The sequence below is a fragment of the Hevea brasiliensis genome, chromosome 5, assembly GCF_030052815.1.
Source record: "Hevea brasiliensis isolate MT/VB/25A 57/8 chromosome 5, ASM3005281v1, whole genome shotgun sequence".
Taxonomy (NCBI): Eukaryota; Viridiplantae; Streptophyta; class Magnoliopsida; order Malpighiales; family Euphorbiaceae; genus Hevea; species Hevea brasiliensis.
In genome coordinates this window covers 3,131,789-3,154,745 of record NC_079497.1, presented here as the reverse complement: position 1 = coordinate 3,154,745, position 22,957 = coordinate 3,131,789, and the positions used below count along the sequence as shown (strand labels likewise).

Sequence of the window (22,957 nt, the reverse complement as noted above, 5' to 3'; positions counted from 1 at the left end):
TTTGCTTTTCCTTTGGTTTCCTCGTCCGATTTGGGGTTTCAGTTAAAAAAGCTAAAAAATGGAGATCTCAGAGAAGAAGGAAACAGAAAACAATAATAATAATAACCATAATAATGCTCAAACGGCATTGGATTCAGGATCATCTGATAATATCGATAAAGAAGCCGAAGAACGCCAAGCACGTGACCTCAAAGCTGGTTTGCATCCTCTTAAGGTTCTCTCTTTCGCTCTCTCTATGCATCTCTCTGTTGTTTAATTCTATATAACTAGATCTTCTTTCCCTGCTAGTTTTTGCAATTTGATTATTATGGATTAGAGGGATTCATGAATGTCAATAGATGAACCAGTTTTTTTTTTGTTTAATTTTTTATTATTTTTTGACGCAGCGAAGCTAGATAAATCACTCACACACATATGAGAGAAAGGATTTGAGAGTAAAATCTCTGCTGAAAATTTATTAATTGAAATCTGAATCTGAAATACATAGTTTTGGGAGTATTTATAAGAGTTTTAGAGTCCCAATCCTAATTGGTAAATAGCTCTACTAAATAGGAACTTAACTAAATCCAAATATATTAGGAAGATAAAGATAAAGTAGGAAATTACTAGTCCTAGCCTAAGTAGGAACATGATTGAGTCCTAATAGAATAGGAAAGGCCTCAAAATTAATTCTGGAACAATTACTGCTGCTGTAGCTTGCTAAACAGGGAGTCCAAATTGACCTAGGACTGCTGGAGCAAAATAAATCAATTAAAAATCGTAGCTCCTCTTACTGGCCGCCCAAATTTGCCTCAAACTTGTTGTTTTTCTCCTGTTTTCACTCCAGGATGCTTCATTTGTTTTTTCCTTTGAACCTTCTCCCTTTTTTCAAGAAAATTATCACTAATACATTTCACATCATTTTTTGATATGGGCCATGTTGTAGTTATGCTATTAAGAGAAATTGAAGGCTAAAGGCTAAGGTTTTTTTTTTTTTCAAGACTGTAAGAAATATATATATATATATATATTTGAAATCCTAGCCAAATTGTGTCTTTATTTTTTTAAGTTTGAGATGAGGGTCTTAGGTTTTGTATTTTTTTTTGAAAGGACAAGCCTTTAGTGGGTCTTTTAATTGATGTATAGAATATTAGGATTGAACTTAGGACTCGGGCTTTAGAAGATGGCTTAATTCTTTTCTGGAAAAGCATCTGTACAGCTCACATATGCTTGTTTAGATTGTAAAGAACTGAAGCCATATTGGCTTGTTAGGTTGGTGGCTCAAATCAAACTTGATTTTCAGCTAAGTTAATCGAGTTTGGAAGTTGAGTCAGTGTCAATTTTATTTTGTCAATAAAGTCTTTAAATGCATAATTGCCTAGAGTTCAAGCTTTATAATGATGGAAGTAAATGATGCTGCTATTGAAAAATCTATTTGCATTGATGGCTCTATTATCTTTTATCATTGTACTTGGATTCAAGAGTTTTTAGGTCTTTATATCTCTGTTATAATCCATGTATCACTATTTAGTGCAATGAGTTTTTAGGGAATGCAGAAAGTGTAGTTTATGATTATGAACCATCTTTGGGCATAGACTTTAGGCACTGAAAAGTGAAAATCACAATCATTGACACATGGATCTCTAACTGAATGTGGAAGAATTCAAATGGGAACTTGGAATGACCTTGCGTGTCAATCTCTAATTGTAAAAAGGCCTATTGAGAGTTTCAAGTTTGAAATTTAAAAATTACTATAGTTGCTTTGAAAATTTGAAGAAAGAAAAAAAATGAAAAAAAAAGGGAAAGGAAATATTGTTCACCTCTACTTGCATAAGTTATTTATAATTACATTTTAAATTAAGAATTTTAGATTCTCTTACTCTATATGGCAACCGAATTTTTATGTGCCACTTTTACATTAGCAACAATGCCCGTTAGTTAATCTCCCAAGCACGTGCTATACAAGCATACCCTATTTATGGAATTTAAAGACCATTTCATTGTTGAGCCACTAAAGCAATCTGCAAATGGAGTGAAGCATTTTTCTATGCACATCTCCTTATGTTGCTGTTCTTAAGATATAAATTATAGCCATGCCAGTGGAAGCAAGCTCAACTTCTCTCCTTGGGGTTGTTAGTACTTTGATTAAGGGCTGCAGAGGCCCATGCCATTAAACTGTTATCTACATTATATTACACCACAATGGCGCTCATTATATTACACCACCATTAAACTTCTCTCCTTGGGGTTTTACCTTTGCTAATAGGAGTGGTGTTACTCATTCTGTTTTACATAAATAATTTATAATGGCTTTGTTTCCGAAGTGCTTATGGGGCTTTTCCATATCTGTGGTCAGCACAAGTTTGTATTTTGGTACACTCGCCGAACACCAGGAATTCGAACACAAACTTCATATGAGGATAATATAAAGAAAATTGTGGAGTTCAGTACAGTAAGTTCTATTGTCATTGAACATATGGAATTACTAGTTTGAGTTAAATTCTCACTTAAATATAAGATCTATTCCATGGTTTATTTTGCTAATGGGACCTTTAGCATTGATCTATATAGGTTGAAGGTTTTTGGGTCTGCTATTGCCACTTGGCTCGATCGTCTTCTTTGCCTAGTCCTACCGATCTGCATCTTTTCAAGGAGGGAATCCGTCCTCTATGGGAGGTCACAACTTGAACCTAACCTTGTGTACATTTTGATCACCTTGTATTTTAGTTGCGGTAATTCCATAATTGCTGATGCATATTCTTATATTAAGCTGAACATGAGTAGTTTTAACATTGTTATCTGTCAGGATTCTGCAAACTCCAATGGTGGCAAGTGGATAATACGATTCAAAAAGGTTGTCTCAGGTCGCTTTTGGGAGGACTTGGTAAGAGAAAAAGCTGAAATGAACTTTTTGGTTGCTTGCGGTATCTTCGCTTCTCTGTTATTGCCTTTGACAATTTAATTTAATGTTGCTTCTTCGTTTTAAGGGTCCCCACTGACTTGCACAGGCACTCACTTTGTTTCACTATTTTATTTTTGACACTTGCTGCATTAGATTTCAGCTTATTTAGATTATTTTATTTAGAATTTCATATTGAACTAATCAGCTTCTACCTGTGGGTGCTTGGCCATATGCTAGACAGATGCCATATAGCAGTTACTGGTAACATTTTTGACACTTGGTGAATTTCTATACAAGTTAGATGCATTCCTTGTCACATTTTAGTAGCATCATGTGGTCTTCTTTTAGTCCTCACCCGTGAAAATTTTAAGATTTATACCATAATACAGGTGGCTTTTCCATTAAATTAGAAATCTTGGAATGGATCTTTATTATTTACCATCGTGTGCAAATGCAGGTGCTTGCCTTAGTGGGTGACCAACTGGATTACGGTGATAACATATGTGGTGCAGTACTAAGCATTCGTTTTAATGAGGATATACTGAGTGTTTGGAATCGTAATGCATCTGATCATCAGGTCTGCAATTATTGGTTACTAATTATTCTTTTTCCCCTTCTTTGCGTTCTATCTAAAAATGTAATGCAGCAACCCTTATTATTGGAATTATGTTACATTAGGCTGTGATGGCTCTAAGAGATTCGATCAAAAGGCACTTGAAGCTTCCCCACAGCTATGTTATGGAATACAAGCCCCACGATGCTTCTTTGCGTGACAACTCATCGTATAGAAATACATTGTTGAGAGGGTAAAAGTATCCTGGATTATGAAGCTGAATGAGCAATTGAAATGCTGAGGGTCCTTTCCGGGTCCCTGCTTCACATTTATATTTCATTCCGTGATCAAGCTACCATTTCGTATCTCAAGTTTTCAACTTAACAACCTGTGTGATTCAATTGATATCCTGTAGGTTTTAATGATACTGACTGAAACAAAATGTTGGTTTTAATGAAATAACAGATTTGGCTTTGGATGTTACAGCTGTGTGTTGTTCATTATGTTGTTAGATTTCAGAGTAAGCTTTGATTGTAGATAAAATGTTTTGTTAGATCTGGGTGCAAGTTCATTGTCTGGTGAGAGTGAATATGGCACGTATCATACTTTTGTTTTGAAAAATAGGAAGAACTATTAAAGGATGGCATACCTCTTCCTCTCCTTGGAGGGGCTTTGCCTCTAATCTACTTTCATCAGTATTGGCTTCACCTTATTGGAATGTTCCAAATTCTTGTACTTGTTTTGTATGATGTTGCCCACTTCGGTATTGTATCCCTGTCGGTGAAGAGTCGTCTATTATGCCCATAAAAGGCCTATGTTAAGAGGTCTCTTGAGTTCTCATAAAGTCTGTCTGACATCATTATTGAAATTGTTATCTATTATTATTAGAATTATTATTAAAAAATTATTTTTTTAGATATATTAATTAAAAAGTATTAAAAAATAATTTAAAATTAAATTTGATAAGTTTTAATCATAAAAATATTAAAATAATAAAATTATTTTTTTTAAAATTATTTTTTTTAACGACATCTAAAATAATACTTTTATTCAAAATTACTTTTGAACTTCTAAACACAATGCCAAATAGGACAATAATTCCTCTCTACCCCATCTAGAATTCCAGCAACCCAGTGCCAACTGCCACACAATTTGCAGCGGCGTGAACCCGCTTGAGACCCAGCCTCAGTGGTCATACAATTTATTACATCATGAAATAGAGACATCAATTACCATATCAAATTATATGTCTCAAGAGATATGTAGTACCAATAAAACTTTCATACTCCATTATGATATTGTTGACAATTCGTATATTTATTAACTACATTATTTTGTTCACTCAAGATACTACATAATATTGAGTGGGTTACTACAACCATGCGTGATGGAACAGCCCAGCAAAATTTAGGAAATTGTTCTTTCTTCATTTTTCCTTTTCCCATAAAAACATCTCAGATAAGTTGCTGATTAACTAAAGCTGTCAATCTAAACAGATGATTGAATTCCAATGATGCCTGCCAAAATCAATGCCAGAAATGTCAGGCTTCCGGATAGAAGTAAAGGTTTACATGTACCATAGCCATAGGTCACACACCCACACTTAATACATTTCCATCTCCTGTCACTCTAATTTCGCCACTAGAAGCCACTGAAAAAATTTGCAACATTAAAAAGGAGAACAAGAAATATTACCACATCCAACTCTCGCACCAGCATTACCAGTAGTCTTGCTAAGTTCATGTCCACCTGAGCATTAGTTTTTGTAATTATGCATATGGTCTAAAAGCTCAGAAAAATAATCTAAATATGGGGCAATGTAATAGACAGCCATTTTAATATTGTCAACAAATTATGAACATAAAAATGCAAGACAAACACACACAAGCATTCATCTCCATGAAAGCATGACTTCAGTCCAAACTGGTATTCCAGCCTCCTCAAATGACTCTTGCTCATTGGTAGTCCAAAAATGAGTAACAAGTTCCTTTCTAAACCTATAATGTTGCCTCCAAATAGCCAATAGCTGAATCACAGATGTGACAGATCGAAGTTTAACTCAATTGATCACAAACACCAAATCACCATAAACCAGGAATATCTAGCAATACGGACAATGTCACCTAAATGATGATAATTTTTCCATCCTTTTTTGCTCATAAAGAATCAAATAATAAAAAGTTTTCCTTTCATCTCAAGCGGCTGAAATGCTTGTCCTCAAGAATGCATTAGATCAGTAGTGTAATTTGGATATGAGGGGTTTTGAATTGAATTTTAGTTTTGGTGTCTGTGATATACAAATTTTCTTTGATTGGATAGATTAATTGAATGGAGACAGATTCCTGAATATACACAATAATTTATTTAAGGATGAATTTGAAGAAACTACTGACAAGGTTTAATTTCAAAATATTTGCAAAAGATTTAGCTAAAGAATTTTTTTCCCTTTTTTTATGAGTTCATTTACTTGCACAACTGGAACTAAAAGGTTCAATCTTTAGATTTCAAAATTCTATCCAATTCACTCTTACCAAAATTTTTCTACATAAAAAACCTGAAATGTAGGACCATTACCAAATTACCCTCCTGTGACCCTGTCCAAATGGAACCAACACTACTAGGTAATAGTCTATCTGTATCGCTTTGTTTTTTTTTTTTTTTTGGATTTTCTTTCTTCTACATGCTATATTCTCATAAAAACAACTTTCTTTCTTCATGCAAAGTCTGGGACAGTGAAAGGTCAGGCCAACATGGTCATTCTAAGCTTAGACATGTTGTAACTGGATTACATATAATATGAATATGTATTGGCAAATAGAATATGAGCTCAATTTTAGGAATGCCACTGGAAAACAATTAGATATACCTCATAATTAAGTAACTCCACCAAGGTTTAGAATGCACACAGAATATATAGGAATGAAAGAAAGTTCTATCATGAAGATGTAAGCTACTTTACCCCAAGGATGTGAAGCACCACCAAACAATTAGTTCGCAAGTAAGCATATCAGAATAGCGATTTCTATGAAATGCAGGAGACTCACTGAATGAAATCTTACAAGCAGAAGCTCACATAATATGGAAATTTCACCAATGATAGTCTAGCAATTTATCAAAGCTCAAAGCAACTGACTACAAAAATGAGATGATGCTCAATTGCTCACTTATAAGTATGCCAAACCATAACATGATAGATACGAGGATAGCAGAAAGAGGAGCTGTATTTTGTCAGGAGTTGCCAAGGATACATCCTCTGCTAAACTAATGTCTACAAAGGTCCCAAGATGCATGGAATTAAATGTAAAATACAGAGATTTTGAAAAACATGTAAAACCTATACCTTTCCCAAGATCATCAGGATCAGAATGCACAACAACAGCCCTCCCCAATATAGAATGTGGCCCACTCAGTGGTATCTACAAGTTGAAAGCAAGAAAGAGTATACTGACTTAAGGAGTTAAGGTAAAATTTTAAAGTTCAAAACCTTCATGAAACCAAGGAATTGATGAACTCAAAGCAAAGATGTGCATCCCTGCATGCAACAATTTTGTTGCAATTCACATAGCATTTGATCATTTAATATATAGATTATATTAATGTTTCCAAATGCTATCATAAAAACAATGAAACAGCCCAGGAGAGACCCTACAGTTATTAGTGAATTACCTGCATGTCCTTAATTGAAATCTCAGCAATTCCTGTAACATGGAAATTAAGCCAAAATCATTAGAACTACGCCTTGTTCTCCATCTTAGCAAATTACATATGGATAACAGGAATTGCATATACCATCTGATCCAGCAAAAATGTTGCCCAAATCCCCTGCATGACGTTCTTCATCTGCTGGAGCTCCATGGTCCTTCTTTAATGGATTGAAATGAGGTCCTAATGTTCAAGTAAGACTCTTAAAAGCCATAGTAACCACAGATTGCAATTCCATTCAATAAAATAAACCGTACTTAGAAGATTAGAGCATGAGAATGGAGGTTGCATTTGGTCAAATTCAAACTTAACACAACATGCTTTTGCAAAAAAAAAAAAAAAAAAAAAAAAAAAAAAAAAAAGAGAACGAGAACATCATATTGGTTAAATTTAAAAATCAACACCATAAAACCCAACTCAAATTCAACAAAAGGAATAGATAAAAGCTGCAAGGCAAACGAAATTTTGGAAAACGAAAGAACACTAAAGAGAAATAACTTAAGCCTAAAGAAACCCAGAGAAGTTAAAGTTCATTATATACACACACAGATATAGGAACAGAGAGGAAGTCTGACTACCAGTGGAATTACAGCCATTGGTGGTGTCGCCAAGAGCATGAATATGGAAGCCATGAAGACCTGGTGATAGGCCTGTTATCTTCCCCGTGACATGGGTGGGCCCTGTATTTATGGGTATTAGCATAATCAACAAAAGAACACAATTTTTAGTAATAAATCCACTATTTACATAGAATACACACACACATATAGGAAGAGAGAGAAAGAGAGAGACCACTGGGGCGTTGGACGAATTGAAGAGAGCCTCTAACATTGGGTTCTCCGGTGATGAGTGCCACCGCTTTCACAGTACCTGTTGCTGTTGCTGTTGCTGCTCCTGCCATTTCTAATATTTTGTTAATGTTGCCCAGCTAATTCGTCATCTCCTCTCTCTGTCCGGCCTATCTACAAGAAATTCTGGAGACGCTTGCTGGTTTTACCCTCTTTCTAGATTAGCCAGATGACCTGTCGTTGGATAGACGTCGTTTTACTAAAATGGATGAGGAACAACATGTCGTATTGACTACACTCGGTATTTACCCGTTGTGGTTGTCAATAGACGGCATGCCGTTTCTTGGATAGAATTTCTCTCCATAAAATAGTGATGGCAAAGGTAGGTTACCGCGAAAATCACTCTATTCGAATTAAAATTTGATTAATATTTTTAAAATCTGAATTCGTCTCAAACCGATTAAAATTTCTTCTCAACTACTCGAGTCCATCCTCAACCCAATTATTATTATCTAAAAAATATTTAAATTCATTTAATTTTATATATTTAATTAATAATCTATATAAAAAATTATTTTTACTAATAATTTGTATTTTAAAATTTTAATAATTTCATAAAATATTTTAATTTTATTTTATATAAAATAAAAATATATAAAAAATTATAAATATTATTAAAAAAAACATATATTTTATATGTAATTAAATATTTATAATCTGAACCTGTCACGGGTATTAAATTCCAAACTAAAATCCGTCCTAAACCCGATTATATACTACTCAAACCCGTACTATTAGGGTTCAATCAGATTAAGTACCCATAAAAACCTGATCTGTTGCTATCCTTGCTATCTATCTATCTATCTATATATATATATATATATATATAAATTTTTGAAAAAATGATATTATGAGTTTTACTCCATTAATACTCTAAAAATTAATTTTATTTGCATAACATTATACAATAAATAAAACAATTTAGTTTCTTAATAAAATTATTAATTTAATTTTTAAATATTCTTGCTATCTATCTATCTATCTATATATATATATATATATATATATATATAAATTTTTGAAAAAATGATATTATGAGTTTTACTCCATTAATACTCTAAAAATTAATTTTATTTGCATAACATTATACAATAAATAAAACAATTTAGTTTCTTAATAAAATTATTAATTTAATTTTTAAATATTCTTGCTATCTATCTATCTATCTATATATATATATATATATATATATATATATAAATTTTTGAAAAAATGATATTATGAGTTTTACTCCATTAATACTCTAAAAATTAATTTTATTTGCATAACATTATACAATAAATAAAACAATTTAGTTTCTTAATAAAATTATTAATTTAATTTTTAAATATTCATAATATTTTTAGAGTTTATTATTTTTTAGATTTGCACTATCACATTAGTAAAATTAATGGTGTTAATTTTTTTTATAATTAAATCTCAATTTTTTAATGAAGACTTCATAAATATTATAAAACAAAAAATTATTATTAATAAAATAATAAAAATTATAACAATAGAATACAAATACAAATTAAAAATATACAACAATTTGATGTTAATTAAATCATATAATATTTTTATCATTTTAAAATATAAAAAAAATTTATATCTTTTTAATATATTAAAAAATATAATATATTTAAATATTATTTTTATTTAATTAATTTTCATTTAAGTACATGAAATAACCCTCGAACTAATGGTAGACGACTTTAAGATTCGAAACTCCAACTTTATAAATAAAATCCGTTTGATAATCAGTTTTGTTGCACTGATCTAATATATATATATATATATATATATATATATATATATATATATATATATATATATATATATATATATAAAAGAATAAAATGATTAAACAATTTTTTTATTTTAAATAAATAATTAAATTATATATATTAATTAATTATAACAAAGTTGTTTTTTTTTTTTTCATTTTTAATATTTTTTAAGATAAATTTTATGATATTTTTATTATGTTAGTATTTATTTGTAATTTCCAAGAAAGGCATTATGATTAAAATATGTTTACATTTTATTTATATAATTATTGCTCATAATTATCAAATTTACACTATAGTTGCTTATAGTAATGGCTAATAATTATTAAAAAAAAGTTTTAAATAAATTATAATTTTATGTAGCACAATTAAATAAATTATATTTTTTAAATAAATAATTACTTGGTATAAATTTATAATTCTATATGTGAAACACACACACATATTACATAATGGGGGATTTACAAATTGTGGCTAATATAAATTATTAAATCAGATTACCAAATTCATATAATCAATATTTTTTTTAATTAAGAATAATATTTTTTTTAATTGCATGCCCATAAAAATAGGTTGTTAGATGTAAAGATATTCTAAAAAACCCAATGTTCTTCCTTCATTACACAAAGGCTGCAAGACAATATTGGGTGGTGGAGCTTCAATTATTTTGATTAGACTTAGTGATGACTGATGACACCACCCATAATCTTTTATTTTTATTTATTTTTTAAATGATCTAAATCTATATTTAATAGACTTTAATGTAATATATATATATATATATATATATATATATATTAAATTTCAATATAAAATTTAAAATCAAATATAAAATTAAATTTCATTAAAATGCTGCCATACTTTGCTTTTGTTTCAAAGTCCTTTTCATTTTGTCAGTGAGAAGTGAGCGACCAGAGGCAGAAGCTTCATTTTTCATGCCAAACCCAATATCCATTTTTTGGTCCCCAGATAATTTTGTTTCTTATTTCATTTATCTTTGAGTGCTTTTTCCTATTTATTTTCTATTTAAATAAATAAACTTATTTATTAAATATTTTCAAAAATATAAATTAAATAAATATATGAGTGCTTGTTGTGTGTGTGTATATATATAATTTAAAAATAAGCTTGGAATTGGAAATACAGCCCAATTATTACGTGGGCCAGGTAAGCCGACAACGGCAAAGCCAGGCTAAAAGTGCCTACCATACAGTTGGCGCCAAGTGGTGGGCTCTATTTGGACGCTGGTAAATTTAATGCATCACTCACCGTACATTTAAAAATTAAATATTTATATAAAATATAAATATAAATATTTAATATAATTATTATTATTATTATTTTTTTTTAAATTATGGGACAATGTATGAGTGTGATAGTGTTAGGGGTGGTCACAGTTCGATTTTGAACTGAGATTAAGGGGGTGTTTGGTTTACCTGTTGGGTGCAGCTGATAGCTGATAGACACCCAAATAGGTGAACTATAGTGTTTGGCAAGCTCAAAAAAATAGAGCCGATAGCTGATGGGCAACTAATATGATACCCATCAGCTGCAGTTTGTATCAGCTCTATTTTTAGAGCTGTTTCTCATCAGCTGATAGCTGATTTGGTTTTATTTTTTATTTTGACTATATTATCTTTTTTTATTTAACTAGAAAATTAATATTATTAATATTTTTATTTTTTCATTTTAAATTTTAACATTTTAATTAACTAATTTTAATTTTGATAAAATATTTTTTTATTAATAACATAAAATATAAAATATTTATTTATATCTAAAAACTTAAAATTAATTATAAATTTTTCTATTAACAATAATAATTATTTTATTATTTTATTTATATTTTTAAAATTATTTAATTATCTTAAAAAATAATTATTTTCTTATTTCAATAATAAAATAAATGATATAATATAAAAGATTAATAATTATATATTTATTTAAATAATATAATATATTAATTTAATAATTATATATTTAATATAATGTAATAAATTTATAATTTTATATTTATTTAAATAATAAAATAAATTATATGATATATACCCTTATTAGTCATTTCACATATCAACAAAGAATAATAAATATAATTTTACCAAACACTTAACATAAAACATTATCATCACTATCGCTATCACCAATACCTAACAAGAATACTTATCACCAACTATCAACAGTATTCAACAGTTAAACCAAACAGGCCCTAAATTAAAATTGATTCGATTAAAATCGGTCAAAATCGGAATCCTCTTCTAATAACCGCTCTCTCTCTTTCTCCTTCTCTTCTCCTGATAAAAAGAAAAACTTTCACAGAGGGAGAGAGAAATTGGATCTATATAGCTGATATATTTTAGGTTTCATAGACAAACAAATTGGATCTATATAGCTGATATATTTTAGGTTTGACTACACAGAGAGAGGAAAATGAGGGAGGTGATAAGCATACACATAGGACAAGCAGGTATCCAGCTTGGGAATGCTTGCTGGGAACTCTACTGCCTTGAACATGGAATTCAACCTGATGGAATGATGCCCAGGTCCAATTCTTTCTTTCCTTCTTTCTTTCATTCTATCTTCCTTCTACATTATGCTTCACCTGATCACTTATTTTTTTAATTAGAAACAAAAAAAAGTTGTAAATGCACGGTCTATGATCGGTCTTGTAGCTTAAGGGAATCGGGGATCATTGTGCTTGTCTGTGCCCTTTTGTGGGTTTGCAGGCTATATATTAATATGATTTGTGTGTTTATGTGGGATGGAAATAATGCTTTAGCCTGTTCATGTGGGTAGGATTATTGTGTAGTTCAAATACCTTGATTTTACAAGCAGAGCCTAATACCAATTGTGAAGCAGCAGATTCTCTCACTCCCTGTTCGAGGGCATTGTTCAATATTGTCATACAAATTAAATCATTTATGGATTGTAAGTCCCAGGGTTGGAGGATCCGTTTCACTAATGTCGTGCACAATTTTTATCCTACGTTTGTCAATGAGCCTACCGGTAATGGTGGATCCATTAATTCAGGGTATGATCCTGCTTTATTACTCCCTTTATTTTAACCTGATAAGGGTTTTGCATGTTCTACTGCAGTGACTCCTCGGTAGGTGTTGAACATGATTCCTTCAATACCTTCTTCAGTGAGACTGGTTCTGGCAAGCATGTGCCAAGAGCTATATTTGTTGATCTTGAACCCACTGTCATTGATGAAACTAGAACTGGGACTTATAGACAACTTTTTCACCCTGAGCAACTTATTTCTGGCAAGGAAGATGCTGCTAATAACTTTGCTAGAGGACACTATACAGGTAGATGGATTTGTACTGTACTGTTAAAATGCCATTCTCATTCTAATTGTTTACACTGATAATTTGATTTTCTGGTGTTGAATGCTGTAGTTGGGAGGGAAATTGTTGATCTATGCCTTGACCGTGTGAGGAAGCTGGCTGACAACTGCACTGGTTTGCAAGGATTTTTGGTATTCAATGCTGTTGGTGGTGGCACTGGTTCTGGTTTGGGCTCACTACTTTTGGAACGCTTGTCAGTAGATTATGGAAAAAAGTCAAAACTTGGCTTCACCATCTATCCTTCTCCTCAGGTACATACTTAAAGACCTTAAGAAGCAACAGGAAAATGGCTTAAAGCTCTTACTTATTGGAAAGGCTCAATTTAGCCAATTTTCAACTTTTTGTTCAATTTAACCAGAAGTTTTAATTTAAACTCAGCTTAACCCAAAAATTAAGAAAATAAAAAAATTGAGCTTCTTAATTTTTGGACTTAAATCTAGAAATCAAGAAATTTAATCTAAAAATAATCAAGAAATTGATTTTAAATTGAAACTTCTGGCTAATTTGCACAAAAAGTTAAAAATGGGCAAAAATTGAACTTTCTCAATAAATATAGGAGCTAAATTGAACATTTTGCCAAAGAAAAATTATAACAAGCTTTGTGTACTGAGTATAATACAAACAATTCATCAATTCATTCTTCAGCCTGATTTTATGCACTGACTAGCTTATTGTTGTAATTACACGTAGACCAGTTTTCTTGAAAGCAAAAGGAATTTATTAAAATAATCTTCAAATATTAAGGTCAATTTTATTCAAATTATAATCTACATACCTTTCTTTCTTTGGTTGCTACAGGCAGACTAGAAAAAAGTGTTCCTTATAAAAAAGGCTTCTCCATGGGCTACTAATAGTATGAAACTCTCTCACAAAACTTTTTCTAATAACACAGGTTTCTACTGCTGTTGTGGAGCCTTACAATAGCGTGCTTTCCACTCATTCACTCCTTGAACACACAGATGTGGCTGTGCTTCTGGACAATGAAGCTATCTATGATATCTGCAGGAGATCATTAGACATTGAAAGGCCAACTTACACCAACTTGAACCGCTTAATATCCCAGATTATCTCTTCTTTAACCACTTCCTTGAGATTTGATGGGGCCATTAATGTGGATGTTACAGAGTTTCAAACTAACCTTGTGCCTTATCCTCGCATCCATTTCATGCTTTCATCTTATGCTCCTGTAATCTCAGCTGCAAAGGCTTACCATGAGCAGCTCTCAGTTCCTGAGATCACAAGTGCTGTGTTTGAACCCTCAAGTATGATGGCCAAATGTGACCCAAGGCATGGGAAGTACATGGCTTGTTGTCTGATGTATCGTGGAGATGTGGTGCCAAAGGATGTTAACGCTGCTGTTGCCACCATCAAGACAAAGAGGACAATTCAATTTGTTGACTGGTGAGTTGACATAACATGCGCCTGATCTATCAGAATTAACATTTAGCAATACTTTTCCACCCCTTCTGAGATGAGATTTGCTTCATCAGTCATAGCATGTTGCATTGGCATTGTTCTTATATGCTGCATCTTTTAGGGGGCCAACTGCTATTGTGATTGTCCCCTCCTGCTCAAGATAGAAACAAGGTTTTCATCATTCTGTTTGGGTATCGTGCCAGTTTTGGCTTTGCCATTTAATTAGCAGCCGTCATTCTTTGAGGCATGAAATTTGAATTGTTAAATTCACTTAGCAATTAGGGCACGATTCCATCATCTTGAAGGGGCTTTAAAAAGATTTTACTGTATAAGAAATTGTTCACATTTCAGAGTTTATAGACTCCTACCTGCTACTCTTTCAAGTACTGGAATTATTTTCTTTGAAAGTAATGTAGAAAAGCTCAAGTGAATGCAAACTTCTCTTTAGGATCAATAGATGCTATAATTCTAGGTTTTTTTGAAAGGGAATCGGATTCTGTATCACTAGGATTAGTGTTCCCTTTTTGCTGAAATAATATGATTTCTCACTGTAGAAAGAGATGATTCTCCTTAATATCAATTAATCTGTACATGGGTATATATATACAATTGATTCCTATAATTGTGTTCTACTAATTAGGAAGAAATCCTAAATAAGAATTCCTAAATAGAAATACAGAATACAAAATATACAGAGAAATAATATAATGATTGACTTTCCATAACACTCCCCCTCAAGTTGGAGCATAGATGTTAATCATGCCCAACTTGTTACAAATGTAGTCAATCCTAGCTCCATTCAGAGCTTTTGTGAAAATATCTCCTAATTGCTCTCCAGTTTTGATATATCCTGTTGAGATGATCTGTTGTTGAATCTTTTCACGAATAAAGTGACAATCAATCTCAATATGTTTGGTCCGCTCATGAAATACCGGATTAGAAGCAATATGGAGAGCAGCTTGATTATCACACCATAATTTCGCAGTGGGGTCTTAAAACCTGTCTCATCTAGTAATTGAAGTATCCACATTACCTCACATACTGATTGTGCCATGGCTCTATATTCGGATTCAGCACTAAATCGAGAAACTACACTCTGCTTCTTGCTTCTCCAAGACACCAAATTTCCTCCAACAAAAGCGCAATATCCAGTAGTTGACCTCCTGTCAACCTTAGATCCAGCCCAATCGGCATCTGAAAAACATTCAACATTCAAATGCCCATGATTACCATATAACAAACCTCTTCCTGGAGCTCCCTTTAGATAACACAAGATTTGTCCCAAGGCTTCCCAATGAGCAACAGTTGGGGAAGACATAAACTGACTTACCACACTAACGGCATAAGCAATGTCAGGACGAGTGACTGTAAGGTAGTTCAATTTTTCTACCAATCTCCTGTATCTCTCTGGATCTTCAAACAACTCACTATCCCCTGCTAACAGTTGTAAATTTGGAGTCATTGGTGCACTACAAGGCTTAGCACCTAATTTTCCTGTCTCTGTCAATAGATCGAGGACATATTTTCTTTGAGACAAGAAAATACCTTTCTTACCTCTCATAACTTCAATACCCAAAATATACTTTAATAATCCCAAGTCTTTGGTCTGAAACTGGGTTTGGAGGAAGGTTTTAAGAGATGAAATACCTACAGAGTCACTCCCAGTGATGATAATGTCATCCACATAGACTACCAGGAGAATTAAACCAGCCTCAGATTGCCCATAAAATACTGAGTGATCACACTTACTCTTTTGCATACCAAATTCTTGTACTGCTTCACTGAATCTCCCAAACCAGGCCCTAGGACTTTGTTTCAAGCCATAAAGAGACTTCCGAAACCTACAAACTTTATCCAACTCCCCCTGAGCAACAAACCCTCCTAAAGGTGGTTGCTCCATATACACCTCCTCCTGAAGATCACCATGAAGGAAAGCATTCTTGATATCCAATTGGTGCAGGGGCCAATCATATGTAGCTGCTAAAGAGATAAACAAGCGAACAGAAGTAAGTTTAGCTACAGGAGAAAAAGTGTCAGAATAATCAACCCCATATGTCTAAGCATATCCTTTTGCTACAAGGCGTGCTTTTAACCTAGCCACAGAACCATCAGGATTTACCTTTACTGTTAATACCCATTTGCAACCAATAGCTTTCTTACCAGTGGGCAAAGGCAACAGTTCTCATGTACCATTAGCATCTAAAGCCTCAATTTCCTCTTTCATAGCAGCACACCAGCCAGGATGAGACAGTGCCTCACCAATAGTATTAGGAATAGGAACAGAGTCTAAAGAAGTAACAAAACACCGAGAACAAGAAGACAATTGATTATAAGAAACAAAAGAAGAGATAGGGTAAGTACATGAACGTTTACCTTTAAGAAGAGCAATGGGTAAGTCTAGATCAGAATCATGATCGATGAGGTCAGGATCTCCCAACGAAGTAGCCGGTGGAGGATCCGAGTCGAATCTCCAATCTCTGGAATAAACATGAACAACGGGAGGTCGAGTAGGTCTAGAGACGTAAGAAACAGCAGTGTGAGAGAGGACTAGACATTGGTTGGACAAGATATATTAAGAGCTCATCCTCCTCCCCCTGACTCTCATACACAGATGATTGAGGAAAAAATGGAGTGGACTCAAAAAATGTGACATCTGCAGAAACAAGATAACGATTAAGAGTATGAGAGAAACAACGGTACCCTTTTTGGATCCGGGAGTACCCAAGGAAGACACATTTGAGAGACTTTGGATCCAATTTAGTAACTCATGACGAACATCACGCACAAAACAGGTACAACAAAAAATACGGGGTTCAACAGGGAACAAAGATTTTGTAGGGAACAAAGCAGTATAAGGAATATCCCCATTAAGGACAGAAGACGGCATACGATTGATCAAAAAACATGCCGTAGAAACTGCATCCGCCCAAAAGTGTTTAGGAACTTTCATCTGAAAAAGAAGAGCACGAGTTACCTCAAGAAGATGCCGATTTTTTCTTTCGGCCACGCTATTTTGGGATGGGGTATCCACACAGGAAGACTGATGAAGAATGCCATTTTGTGTCATATAAGACAAATTGTCTTTGAAAAGTATTTTTTGGCATTGTCACTTCTTAATATGCGCACAGAAGTATTAAATTGAGTTTTGATTTCATTACAAAAGGCACAAAAGATAGAAAACAACTCAGAACGATTCTTCATTAAATATAACTAGGTAACACGAGAGTAATCATCAACAAAAGTAACAAAATAACGAAATCCAGTTTTAGAAGTAACAGAACAAGGACCCCAAACATCAGAATGAACTAACTCAAAAGGGGATGAAGCCCGTTTATTGACTCTAGACACAGAAGGCAAACGATGATGTTTTGCAAACTGACAGGACTCACATTCTAGTACTGATAAAGACTGAAATTGAGGACACAACTGCTTCATGGTAGACAAAGAATGATGGCCCAATCTACAATGAGCTTCAAGAGGTGTTAAGGTACTGGAGCAAACAAGCGACCATGTACATGATTTTCCGAATGTAGAGACCACGACCCACGCCCTCTACCAATAAGTAAGATCCTAAAATAAACACTGGTCAGGAAAAAAGGAAACAGAACAATTTAAGGTACGAGTAAGTTTACTAACAGAAAGTAGATTAAAAGAGAAATTTGGTAGACACAAAACAGATGACAAAGAAATTGACGAAGTCGGATTCAACCCATGACACAAGAAGTAGAACCATCTAAAGTAATGAGAGGAAGTGAGATTAGACTGAAAGCGGATAGAAGACTAGAATTACTCATGTGATCTGTCACTAGAATCAATAACCCATTTGGATGAGGAAGACACAAGGCATGTAGTGGATTTACTCGACTCGTGATCGCGATGTGGAACCGGTAGGCTTTAGAGATGCGATCTTTGGGAAAATGCAAAATACTGCAGATACCAAAATAGTTTTCTCAAAGGAAGATCAGTAGAATCCTCTGCCATATTTGCCATCTGTGATCGCCGATTTTTCCTCGTTGCGGACAATTATATTTTGTATGGCCGTGCTCATGGCAATAATAACAAATGACTCCTCTTGAGTCCTGATTAGAACTAGCATCTCTATTACGCTGATTACTTCTGTTGCCTGTAATTCCTCCTCTACTTCCTCTTCTATTACCCTGTTGTCCATTTGGATTACGGCTAATAAGAGCACTACTGGCAGGCTGTGACGATTGGGTACTCTCCGTACGAAGGACCCGTGTGAACGTTTCATGCAAAGAGGAAATCTCGAATCGAGATAATCGAGATTTAGCAGCCTCATACTCTGAAGGAAGGCCTGCAAGAAAACTCATAACAGCCAGTTGCTCCCGTTGGGCCTGCTGAACTTTCACGTCAGAACTAAACGGCAACAATACATTAAGTTCCTCATATACCCATTTAAAATCCATAAAATAAGCCGTGAGAGACTTATTCTCTTTCTCAGCACGGTAGAATGCCTTACAAACATCATAAATACGGGAGATATTCCCTTTACTGAATCTGTAAAATCTAAGTAATCCATCAATTCCTTAACAAATTCACAGTGATTAATTAAACTAATTACCTCACTGTGAATCGAGTTCCGAAGCTACAAAAACAACCGAGCATCCTCCCTTAGCCAAGTTTGTTGTGTATCATCAGTAGGTGGATCTTTAGTAAGGTGATCATCCTTATCAATGCTACGCAAATAGACCCTAACAGTCTTACTCCACTCCAGGTAATTCGAACCATTAAGTTTGTGTTCCGTGATCTTAGTCATCACCGGAATCACATCAGAAATAACATTCTTATTGTCTGCCATTTGTTGAGACAAAGAAAACTAACCGAAACGATAATCCAAAGTGCTTACAGCAGCAAAATAACCCAAAATCACAAATTAAGCAAATACCGAAATAGGATATGAGAGCCAAACCTCAGAAGTCCTTTAATGGTGTACTGGATCAGGAAACAGCACACAGTGGTGGAATAAGGGGATTGAGGCGACGCTGGCGATGTTTGATCGGAGTCGAAAAGGCCGGTCGGCGGCCAAGGTCTCTCCTGAGCTGGGTAGTGAGAACAAATAGTCACCCTAGATAAATGACCTGCTCTGATACCATATAGAAAGAGATGATTCTCCTTAATATCAATTAATCTGTACATGGGTATATATATACAATTGATTCCTATAATTGTGTTCTACTAATTAGGAAGAAATCCTAAATAAGAATTCCTAAATAGAAATACAGAATACAAAATATACAGAGAAATAATATAATGATTGACTTTCCATAACACTCACTATCCTAGCGCATGATTTTCATTAAATATATGTTTGCACTTCATTCTCTCTTTCTGTTGGAAATGTAATGTTGTGTATGCATACTTTCAGGTGCCCAACTGGTTTCAAGTGTGGTATCAACTACCAGCCCCCAACGGTAGTGCCTGGAGGTGATCTTGCCAGGGTACAGCGTGCTGTTTGTATGATAAGCAACAATACAGCTGTAGCTGAGGTATTCTCCCGAATTGACCACAAATTTGATCTAATGTATGCCAAGCGAGCATTTGTGCACTGGTATGTGGGTGAAGGCATGGAGGAAGGTGAATTTTCAGAAGCTCGTGAAGATCTTGCTGCTCTTGAGAAAGATTATGAGGAAGTTGGTGCTGAAGGTGCTGAAGATGAAGATGAAGGAGAAGATTATTGAAATGTCTTTTTCTGAATCATCAGCGGATGTATGTGTTTCATTTCCTATCTCTTGTTGTTTTTCAGCCCATGTACTTTAAAGAAAATCATCCATGTCAGTGATCACTGAACTGTATCTCCATTGTGTTTTAGCTCAGTACTTAATTTTGTTTTGGAAGCACAGTTTTGAAAATGTCTTCATTTGTTGTTTAAATGGCGTTTTTTAACGCCAATAAAATCTCTTTATCTTCTAGTGAGAAAAATCTTATGTGTGGGCAAAACAATTTAGAGATTATTGCTTGTGAGTGTTTGGAGGGTGGCTGTGATTTAACAGTCAAGTTATTCTATTTGTGAGATGGAGGTCATGGGTTTGAGTTATGGAAACAGAATCTCTGCGAAACAAGGGTAAGACTGTACGCAATAATGCTCTCCAGATTTCACAAGTGTAGGATGCTTCGTACACGGAGTCACCTTTGCTTGTGAGTACTTGTCTTGATGGAATGCATGAAAAGCTCAACTTAATACTTCCTTATGCGTGTTAATGTTGTGATTGAATGCAACAACTAAATTCAACTCAAGATCAAACAAAAGTGTAGCAGTTAACTAGAGAAAATATACTCTGTATAACAGATGCAAAAAGATTATAGTTCAAAAACTAACTAAATTTTTCAAGGGAAGATACAATTTCGAAACCTATCTGTTCTTAAATAGTTATTTGGAAAACAAATGATCTGTTTTAGCAATGATACCATTTGAAAGTGACTGGGAGCGTTAGCTATGCCAGATGGGGAGGTCATCCACCTAATCCTCAAATCTTGGCATGACCTTCAACTCCTGGCAAGTGGCAACCCTTAGTGGCAATCTACTCTCTAATAAATTTAAAAAATTATTTCAAACATCTTGTGCTGTTTTCATAACTTCTGAAATCTGAAATTGCAGAATGGAATGCCCAAAGAAATTCAAGCACTTATTGGGGAACACACTTCGTGGGGGAAGTATTAACTAAAAAGCATATTTCAAGTAGGACAACTGATGTGAAATGTGGCCAAGACTGGGACCAACTACCTGAAAAGATTTGGACATGTTTCTTCCTCCGATATTTTTGCATCTAGTTGCTCATAGTTCTCAAAATTGTAACTTTCTTTGGTTAAAAGCCAAAGAAATTGGACAAATCCACCTTTCACTGTGAAATGCCAACTTCAACTTCTATGAATATTGCTGTCAACAACAAAGATTGGAAGAATTTTCTAAAAAGTCAAGATTAGCTTGGAACAGGCGTTGAGCTTTAGGTTAACATTTAGCATAAACTGCCACTTGGTTATTGAATGGTCATTGGCTGTAGGGCCCTTGGAGAGTTCCCCGTTGAGCTGTAAGAGGTTGCAACATGCTTTTCAATACATCTAAAATTCTAATCCTCAACGAGATTTTTTTTTATTTGAAAATAAAATTCCTGTAATATGAGAAGAATCTCTAGGAAGGAAAGGATTTAAACAGGGGAGAACAAATATATATTTTAGTAGACATGATTTCTTAGACTTTGCACTCATTGATGACTTTGAAGACTTTCTAGAAACACTAGAGGTGACTTTCCGTAAATTATGCTGTAACATTTTCAAAACAGCAGGAGAACAAATATAGACAACAAGATTTCAACCTCTATCTCTAACTGGTGTCTGTTCTTCTAACTTGGCGGCCAATCTTTTAAGGTAATTAACATATTGGTGGGAGATCCCAGAAAGCTTCAATAGGATCATGAACTGTTTCCATGTACTCCTGCACCCCATTCATGGCATATAGAGATGCTGATATCTGTCTTTCCACTTTCATCCTATCAAATTCTGTGAATTCCAGATGACTTGCAATTGTCTCTGGCAAAGGCATATGTCTGGGGAAGTCCAGCACCTCCTGAGAAAATGAAAAGCAATCGAACCCAGGTCCAAAACTCCATGAAAGATCAGAAGGTGAAGAACCCAATTCAAATTCCTCTCTGCAGTTGCTCATATCTGGTTTGTATACATCGTCAAAAAACTGGGTATCATTGATTATCTCACTAGGAGTATTGGTATCACTCGTGCTGCTGCTGCTAATGCTAGTGCTACTGCTACTAATGCTAGTGCTACTGCTGAGGGTACTGTTTGATGGGGTAGAGACTTCAAGATTTTCTTCTTCCCTTTGTTGTTCTTTTCCTGCTTTCTTGTTGTTGAGGAGCTTACGAATCCTGGAAGCAAGAGGAGAGTCCAAGGAGACATGAGTGATGAAGTTGGTACGAGTATTTGATCCACGAAGGAGGCAGGCAGCTTGATCATAAGCTCTTGCAGCTTCTTCAGCTGTCTCAAAGGTGCCAAGCCACATCCTTATTTTTTGCGTTGTGTCTTTGATCTCAGCTACCCATCTCCCTGAAGGCCTTTGCCTAACACCAACAAACTTTTTGTTATTGTTGTTAGGCCTATTTCTTCCCTTGAATTTGCTTGTTTTGCTCATTGGAACACCTGATTTTTTATGCTGCTTATGTTGTTGGAACTGAATTTCCATTGAAAATCTGTACAAGAAAATGTGGACTACTACAAAGAGGTTGGATTAGAAACAAAGACAGTTGGTTTGATTTAAAGAAGAGATAACAACAAGAAGAAAGTGGAACAGTTCTCCACTCAAAGGAAAGGTTGAGAGCCTGTCTACATGTTCTTGGTTGGTTTTCAATGTAGATATATATATATACATACATATATAGTTGAAAGGTTCCTTCGAGTTTTTTAGGAGCAATTTG

At 34.0% G+C, this 22,957-nt stretch overlaps 4 protein-coding genes across 6 annotated transcripts; 2 read left to right on the top strand and 2 right to left on the bottom strand.

Moving 5' to 3' along the window:
• Positions 1-20: 20 nt before the first annotated feature.
• Positions 21-3,917, top strand: LOC110668949 (eukaryotic translation initiation factor NCBP). The gene is made up of 6 exons (XM_058146612.1): positions 21-214; positions 2,336-2,431; positions 2,551-2,655; positions 2,786-2,863; positions 3,339-3,458; positions 3,560-3,917. The coding sequence occupies exons 1-6, from the start codon at positions 59-61 to the stop codon at positions 3,689-3,691; spliced, it is 687 nt and encodes a 228-aa protein (XP_058002595.1). The 5' UTR covers positions 21-58; the 3' UTR covers positions 3,692-3,917.
• A 780-nt stretch (positions 3,918-4,697) lies between these two features.
• Positions 4,698-8,131, bottom strand: LOC110668939 (superoxide dismutase [Cu-Zn] 2). 3 transcript variants are annotated; one of them, XM_021830363.2, is made up of 7 exons: positions 7,929-8,129; positions 7,715-7,816; positions 7,224-7,319; positions 7,101-7,132; positions 6,775-6,850; positions 5,130-5,183; positions 4,698-4,951 (listed from the first exon to the last, which is right to left on the bottom strand). In XM_021830363.2, the coding sequence occupies exons 1-7, from the start codon at positions 8,035-8,037 to the stop codon at positions 4,923-4,925; spliced, it is 498 nt and encodes a 165-aa protein (XP_021686055.2). In that variant the 5' UTR covers positions 8,038-8,129; the 3' UTR covers positions 4,698-4,922. The 3 variants fall into 3 exon arrangements, with proteins under 3 accessions (XP_021686055.2, XP_021686056.2, XP_021686058.2); XM_021830364.2 differs by lacking the exon at positions 6,775-6,850 and having other exon boundaries at positions 7,929-8,131; XM_021830366.2 differs by lacking the exon at positions 5,130-5,183.
• A 3,873-nt stretch (positions 8,132-12,004) lies between these two features.
• Positions 12,005-20,456, top strand: LOC110668934 (tubulin alpha-3 chain). The gene is made up of 5 exons (XM_021830350.2): positions 12,005-12,293; positions 12,847-13,061; positions 13,152-13,351; positions 13,993-14,501; positions 19,903-20,456. The coding sequence occupies exons 1-5, from the start codon at positions 12,181-12,183 to the stop codon at positions 20,213-20,215; spliced, it is 1,350 nt and encodes a 449-aa protein (XP_021686042.2). The 5' UTR covers positions 12,005-12,180; the 3' UTR covers positions 20,216-20,456.
• Positions 20,457-21,678: 1,222 nt separating this feature from the next.
• On the bottom strand, positions 21,679-22,957 carry LOC110668920 (ethylene-responsive transcription factor ERN1). The gene has a single exon (XM_021830320.2). The coding sequence runs from the start codon at positions 22,723-22,725 to the stop codon at positions 21,904-21,906; it is 822 nt and encodes a 273-aa protein (XP_021686012.2). The 5' UTR covers positions 22,726-22,957; the 3' UTR covers positions 21,679-21,903.

Coding starts and splice junctions, on each gene's coding strand:
- LOC110668949 (XM_058146612.1), top strand. CDS start 59: ATGGAGATCTCAGAGAAGAAGGAAACAGAAAACAATAATAATAATAAC. Junction 215..2,335: donor CTGGTTTGCATCCTCTTAAG/GTTCTCTCTTTC, acceptor ATCTGTGGTCAG/CACAAGTTTGTATTTTGGTA. Junction 2,432..2,550: donor AAATTGTGGAGTTCAGTACA/GTAAGTTCTATT, acceptor TGATCTATATAG/GTTGAAGGTTTTTGGGTCTG.
- LOC110668939 (XM_021830363.2), bottom strand. CDS start 8,037: ATGGCAGGAGCAGCAACAGCAACAGCAACAGGTACTGTGAAAGCGGTG. Junction 7,133..7,223: donor CATTTTTGCTGGATCAGATG/GTATATGCAATT, acceptor TCCATGTTACAG/GAATTGCTGAGATTTCAATT. Junction 6,851..7,100: donor TTTCAATTAAGGACATGCAG/GTAATTCACTAA, acceptor TTCAACTTGTAG/ATACCACTGAGTGGGCCACA.
- LOC110668934 (XM_021830350.2), top strand. CDS start 12,181: ATGAGGGAGGTGATAAGCATACACATAGGACAAGCAGGTATCCAGCTT. Junction 13,062..13,151: donor TGCTAGAGGACACTATACAG/GTAGATGGATTT, acceptor TGAATGCTGTAG/TTGGGAGGGAAATTGTTGAT. Junction 14,502..19,902: donor ACAATTCAATTTGTTGACTG/GTGAGTTGACAT, acceptor GCATACTTTCAG/GTGCCCAACTGGTTTCAAGT.
- LOC110668920 (XM_021830320.2), bottom strand. CDS start 22,725: ATGGAAATTCAGTTCCAACAACATAAGCAGCATAAAAAATCAGGTGTT.